General features: G+C 41.6%; 1 protein-coding gene across 3 annotated transcripts in view; it reads left to right on the top strand.

Moving 5' to 3' along the window:
- Positions 1-7302, top strand: part of LOC101849487 — a 48752-nt gene that overhangs the window by 31426 nt on the left and 10024 nt on the right. For 2 of the 3 annotated variants that reach the window (XM_013087193.2, XM_035972005.1), the window contains one exon: positions 6945-7153. In XM_013087193.2, coding sequence (XP_012942647.1) covers positions 6981-7153 — 173 coding nt within the window. In that variant the 5' untranslated portion in view covers positions 6945-6980. Of the gene's footprint in view, positions 1-1539; positions 1701-6944; positions 7154-7302 lie in introns of those variants that run through there. The other variant, XM_005106796.3, reaches the window with a different exon arrangement.

The following is a 7302-nucleotide window of genomic DNA, read 5'->3' as shown; positions in this document are numbered from 1 at the left end:
GTTTGTGTGTGTGTGTGTGTGTGTGTGTGTGTGTGTGTGTGTGTGTGTGTGTGTGTGTGTGTGTGTGTGTGTGTGTGTGTTGGAGTGTGCCTGGAGAAAGGTCCCAGTTGTCGGCAAAGTTATATTTGAGCAACGAGGTGAAAAGTCAAAAAAGTTGTAGGCCTACCTGATTAAAAATTTAGTTCCATCATAAAGCACAGGTTAGAGGGGCTGTCGTGGCCTAGAGGTTAAGGTGTTGGCCTCTCATTCAAAGGTCCCGGGTTCGAATCGGGTAGCGACCGAAAGATTTTCTTCTCTAAAAATTGTCTCCTTTCACCTCCTTCTACGGCTACCCTTGGCTCCTCCTTACTGCTGTCTTTCTGCCACACCCTTGATCTTTTGGTAGGAAAGATCTACACCTAGCCTTCTCGGACAATGGCGAAAAATCTCGGAGGGCCCGTGAGCAAGTTGCGCACGTTAAAGATCCCTTGGTGGTCTAAAATCGATAAGAGTAGGCCGCCACCCGGACAAAATTCAAAATTTCCTACCAACTGAAAATATTAGGTGTGTCCCGCGCGCTCATATGACCTTATTATGCAATTGCGAGCGCCGTAAAATACTTAACAAAAACAAAAGTACAAAAAAGCACACGTTTAGCTATTTCTTAATATCATATAGATTCTAGAAAGGATTTTAATTTTAGGTCTAAATATTCCCTTTAAAAAAATCGTTTTTGTAACACGCTGTACTTCACCAAAGGTTATACACGTGAGGCAGCGCGGTGGAATCAGGCTCTCGTCAAAATAATCCAAGTGAAGAAACTTGCCTTTTTCCGCAGGTTTGTGGATTTTTATCGAATTTTAGTTTTTTTGGCTCAATACCTTTCATGCCCCTTAAAGAACTCATTTCTGTGTGGATTTGTCTGAAAAACGTTGATTACAGGCACAAAAATGTAAATTTTCAGAACCACGGACTCTTAAGCTAAGGAAATAACTAATTTTTGGTGGCCTTTTTCTCACTAATTTTCCTTCTGAAAACAAGTTACCCCCACCTCCCTCATTTGCTAATATCTCGACTTGTATTCAAGAAAAATATTTTTTTTCATCCAAATAAAGACACGTGAACAAGCTTTAAGATGATACCAATAACTCTAAATGCCCAAAAATTGACGAGCGCCTGATTTCACAACGATGCCTCACAAATGTACAATAAGATAGGGTTTTCTCCAAACTTTGTTTTTACAACCTGTGTTACAAAATGTAGATCTAGCATATTTTAGAAACTACTTATGGTATTTGAAAATTGATTTAATTCAGCACTGAATGTTCTACAAGAGTTCAAGAAAGAATAGATCTAATATGAACTTATTTCAATATCCACAATTTCTGACAACTGGGGCCTTTCTCTATGCACACACACACACAGTTACACACACACACAGTCTCTCCCTCCCTCTCCCTCTCTCTCTCTCTCTCTCTCTCTCTCTCTCTCTCTCTCTCTTTCTCTCTCTCTCTCTCTCTCTCTAACACACACACACACACACACACACACACACACACACAATATTCACTGAACGTACATTCATTTTGAACTTTGCTGTGTGCAGGCGCCGTGCGCAAAGGGTCACTGTTCTAGTTGTAGTCTTTCTTGCGACCGTCGAGAAAGTTTCCGCGCAAACCCCACAGCTCGCATCAGAGAGGCAACGCTGGTTACGTGTCCAAGTAAGTTCTTTGTGATTTTTGCTTACTTTCGAGGTATTTTATGTTCTTGATATTTTTATTTTTGAACAAGTTGATTGGAAAAGTAGCGATCATTTTGTTAACAATTATTTGTAGATGTTCCCTACTTCCATTGACAGTGTATATTTATGTGAGGCAGTGTGGTGAAATCAGGCGCTCGTCAATTTTTGGGCATGTGGAGTTTTTGGTACTATTTTAAAACCTGTTCATTTGCCTTACTTTTTGGGGGAAAATATCCATCCTTGTTGAATAGAAGTCGAACTATTTGAGATTGCAGGAAGTAGGGCCGCTTGGTTTCGGTGATGGAATTAGCGAGAAAATAACCGCTAAATTTCAGTTACTTTATTGAAAAGTCCCTTGCGAGTCCCTCAAAAAAGAAAAATGACATATTTTGAGCCTTTAATTAACGTTTTTCAGTCAAATTCAGACTGAAATGTGTTTTGGTATGGACAAAAAAGTATTGAGCTGAAAAAACAAAATTTGATAAAATTTCCAAACCATCGGGAAAATGGCGGTATCTTCGATTTCGTTAATTTGACGAGCGCCTGATTCCACCACGCTGCCTCACATATGTGTCTTGACGCGATGGAATTAAGGCGCTGTTAATTTTTAGGCGTTTTGGGTTATTATTATCTTGAAGCATCTTCATTTGTCTGGCATTTGGAGAAAATATAGGGGGCTCTCGTGGTCTAGAGGTTAAGGTGTTGGCCTCTCATTCAAAGGTCCCGGGTTCGATTCCGGGTAGCGACCAAAAAATTTTCTTCTCTAAAATTGTCTCCTTTCACCTCTTTTCCTGCTCTCTAGCAATGTTCTGTTGTCTGCTTTCATTTCCACTTTCTGCCCCCACCCCTTCACCTCCTTTGCCCCCTCCTCTGGGCTCCTGACTCTTTCTGCAGCCTTTCTACTGCTACTCCTTGGCTCCTCCTTACTGCTGTCTTTCTGCCACACCCTTGATCTTCTGGTAGGAAAGATCTACACCTAGCCTTCTCGGACAAGGGCGAAAAATCTCGGAGGGCCCGTGTGCAAGTTGCGCACGTTAAAGATCCCCTGGTGGTCTAAAATCGATAAGAGTAGGCTTCGGCCGCCACCCGGGCAAAATTCAAAATTTCCTACCAACTGAAAATATTAGGTGTGTCCCGCGCGCCATATGACCTATGCAGTTGCGAGCGCCGTAAAACACTTTACAAAAACAAAAAAAACAAGGAGAAAATATACCTATCTATGTTGACTACAATTTGAGATATTTGCGATTAAAGGGGGTGGGGGTCGCCTAGTGTCAGAGGTAAAACCAGCGAAAAACAAGTTTGGTCACTTTCAACGCTCGAGTAGCCTTAAAGAGTGCAAGTTTACATATAATTTACTTTTCACCAATGTTCTTCCGTAAAACCCACACAGAAAAGGTGGGATCCTTCTGGAGCAGTTTACGTAATACCCGATCCCCTTTGGACCAGTTGAAAAATGTAAATTTGTGAGGCATCGTGGTGAAATCAGGCGCTCGTCAAAATAATTAAATCGGAGAAACAGGCATTTTTCTGCCAGTTTGGAAATTTTTTATCGAATCTTTGTTTTTCTTGCTCAACTCCTTTTATGCCCATATAAAAACATTTTTCCTGAAAAACGTTGACTTCAGGCACAAAATATGTCATTTTTCAGTTTTCGAGGACTCTCCAACTACTGAATTCACCAATCTTTGGCGGCCATTTTCTCACTAACTTTACATATGAAGTCAAACGACATCACCTCAATCGCAAATATCTTGATTTCTATTCAAGCTGGATGGGTGTTTTTTTCCATTAAAAGCAAGGCAAATAAAAAATACGCTTTTAGATCTTACAAATGACTCTACAAGCCCAAAAATTGACTTGCACTTGATTCTACCTTGTCGTGACGTATTTATTTCCCCAGATATCCCCAGTATTCGGACGAAAGAACGATTATAGTCATTAGCAGCATCGAACATGCATTGGTCAATGACTGTAAGAAAACTTGAATTCTGACGAAAACACATGATTTTGAAAACGCCTGAATCTGCCTCGCTGAGTACATGTATTTAGATTTGCCTTAAGAAATATCCCAAGAGTAAGTGTGTGTGTGTGTGTGTGTGTGTGTGTGTGTGTGTGTGTGTGTGTGTGTGAGTGTATGTGAGTGTGTGAGTGTATGTGAGTGTGTGAGTGTATGTGAGTGTGTTTATGCGTGTGTGTGTACTGTGTGTGAGTGTGTGTGAGTGTGTGTGTGTGTGTGTGTGTGTGAGTGTGTGTGTGTGTGTTTGAGAGGGGAGGGGAGTATTTACACATCATATAATATGCTTACAAGAGTGCTTCAAAGGAGTGCATTAAAGAAGCGGGCAGAGAAAATAAATTTTAATCCAGCTGCAAAATGATATAAAACCAAAATGTTTATCTTGCTAGAGGTCATATGTGAAGCAGCGTGGTGGAATCAGGCTCTCGTCAAAATAATCAAAGTGAAGAAACTTGCATTTTTCCGCAGGTTTGTGAATATTTATCAAATTTTTGTTTTTAGGCTCAACACCTTTCATGCCCATTAAAGAACTCAATTCTGTACAGATTTTTCTTAAAAACGTTGATTAAACTCACAAAAAATGTAAATTTTCAGTTTCCACGGACTCTTAAGCTAAGGAAATAACCAATCTTTGGCGGCCATTTTCTCACTAATTTTACCTCTGAAAACAGGTGACCCCCACCTCCTTCTTTCGCAAATATCTCGACTTGTATTCAAGATAAATGGATACTTTTTTTCATCCAAATAAAGACAAGTGAACACGCTTTAAGATAATACCTATAACTCTACATGCCCAAAAATTGACGAGAGTCTGATTCCACCACGCTGCCTCACATATACTTCCACTTCCCTGTGATGAGCAGAAGGCAACACATTTAATACACTGTAGGTCTTCAGAATCGAAACTCTAATACCGGGTGCCCATAGGCACGATCAGGTCTGTTTGCTAGCCAGATTGAGGGAACAAAGCGTCTCGTAGCACAAACCGATCTCCTGATTCGTTGCCTAAAAAACAAACTCGTTTGTTTTCAGGCGACGAGTCGGGCGATCGATCCGACCCGACCCGACCAGACCAGATCCCATCCGATATGGGCACCCATATAATAAGCGACATTAAAAAACTGTATTTGGCGAATGGAAGAGTCAACGCAAAGAAAAAAAATGATTCCAAAATTAAAGCAAGCAGTCAGCGAGCACAACTAGTCTAAAGGGGACGCCCGTCTTTGACTGGTCTAGAAGTAGAAGGAATTTTGAAGGGATTGGTCCAAAAGGTATTGCCCCCACTGAAATTGTGTTTTTAGATGGACATAAAAGGTGCGGATTAAAAAGAAAAAAAATCGATGTGAATTGCCAAACGGGCGGACAAATATCGTTTTTTTTTTTCTCATTCCGTTATTTTGTCGAGCGCCTGATCTCACTACTCTAACTCACATGTTATCATTAAAGAGACGGACTGTTTCAAATACGCCAGTCGGGGCTAACAAAAACGAAACAATTGTTTCAACTTTTTTAAAATGTGTTCACCAATCGAAGTTTCCTCCTCCTTTGCCCACTCCTCTGGGCTGTTGCTTTTCTCCTGCATCTCCTTGGCTCCTTCTTATTGCTGTCTTTCAGCCACATCCCTGTTCATATGTAGATCTAGGTAAGATCTACACCTAGCCTTCTCGGATAAGGGCGAAAAATCTCTGTGATCATGTGTGCAAGTTGCGCACGTTAAAGATCCTTTAGTGGTCCAAAATGGATAAGAGAGGCTTTAACCGCCACTCGGGCAAAATTCAAAATTCCCTACCAACTGAACATGTTTAATGTGTCCCGCGCGCTGATATGACCTTATGCAGTTGCGAGAGGGCCGCAAAACTTAAATAATAATTACACAATTTTCCTCCTGTTATCCAATTTCTCAGGTGCTTCTATGGTGTGGTGTAACTGTTAGACACTGCTCCGTCGCGCGCAGAAGATCTAAATTCAACTACCGCGTAATCGTTCAAGGGGGGATCTTTATTTTGTTCCTTTGAGGACAGGGAAGCACATGAACACAATAATGATCACAATAGTGCTGGGGAAAAGTAAATGAAACAGACAGAAACAACAGATGGAAAATAAAGAAATAGGACCTACCAGTGGCACCCTCCAGCCACCCGCAAAAAAGGGTGGTGGGATTTCATCGGGTTATTAGACAGAAAAAAACAGAGGGAAGAAAAAAAAATAACGCCAATTATTCAGTTTAGTTTTAGTAACAGTTTTACGACACTTGCAGCACAATAAGGTCATATAAATAAGGAGGAGGAGGAGGACACATGAGGACGATAGATGTTTGATAGGAAAGAAAGAGCTCACCACACCAGAGCAGCCGCCAAATACCCACTCCCTAAATGTTCACTGTCGTCCCTGTCATGCGCCAATTATCTTATACGTCATGTATTTCTGCTGTAGGTGCCATTTGAATATGAAGTCACTCATTATCCTCGGAGTTTGACAGATTAGATAGTTTCGTCATTGCATTATAAAGTCATGCTCGAGACTGTGTGAATCCGAATCAGGTGTTACGGTGACCTGGTAGTGTACTGGTCTGAGGGGTTCCCCCCCCCCCCCTCAGTTTATTGATTAAGACAAACGAAAACTATGGAAGGGTAGTGAAGTCAAATAGGACACATACCAACGTACGATTGACACTTTTCAACGTCCGTTTTATTCGTTTACACATGTGGATAACTCGAGAACGACAGATGTACGCCTTTGGCTGATATTTATAGTAACAGCCATCTTGTTTGACGTCATTGAGGGATTCCCACTTTGTTGTCGTTCACGGTTTCTTTGATTTTATTATTTCGATGAGCGATTGATTCCACCGCTTTGTGAATATTATCACTTGTCCCCGGCGTCGCTGAAGAGGTAACGATTTATTTTGCAGCACAACTTCGAGAGTGTCGTCGTTGGCCTAGTGGCCAGGCTACTGGACTCGTAATTGTAAGATGGCGGGTTCGGGGGCTCGAGCCTGAGCTTGGTCCGACATTTTGTCCTCTGGAAAGACACTTTACTCTAATTTCCCATCAAGCTCTGTCCTTTCGGAGATGACATTTAACTCGGAGGTCCCGCCTCATAAATAACTTAACAGGATTGAATGGGGTGTTAAACCTATACCATTTCATTTTTCACTACTTCGGGAACGTTAAAGAATTTTCTTTTGTCCTCATCTGATGACGCCAGACGTCCGACTACATACACACAGGAACAGAATCCAAGATGGCGGATACGTCTTCACCCTTCGTTAAAAATCTGGAAGTAATAATTGGATCCAGTTTCACGGGTTCGATACTTAGCTTGGCCTACGAGCTGGGGATTCTTCAAGCTCTCATGGATGCCATGGAGCCCATGACGTCACAGCAAGTAGCAGACGGCACAAATCTCAAGGAGAGGTAAGCTTGGGGTTAGAACATTAATTAATTAAAGATCAAATTGTCCTAGACGGCCACTCATTGTCGAGGGAATTGGTTGTCTTAGACAGGTGGACGTCGTGGAAAGTGTCATTATAACACAGAAAAACACAGGGGGGGGGGGGGGGGGA

This window comes from Aplysia californica, unplaced genomic scaffold (genome assembly GCF_000002075.1).
Source record: "Aplysia californica isolate F4 #8 unplaced genomic scaffold, AplCal3.0 scaffold00556, whole genome shotgun sequence".
NCBI classification, from domain to species: Eukaryota; Metazoa; Mollusca; class Gastropoda; order Aplysiida; family Aplysiidae; genus Aplysia; species Aplysia californica.
This window is presented reverse-complemented; position numbering and strand designations above follow the sequence as displayed.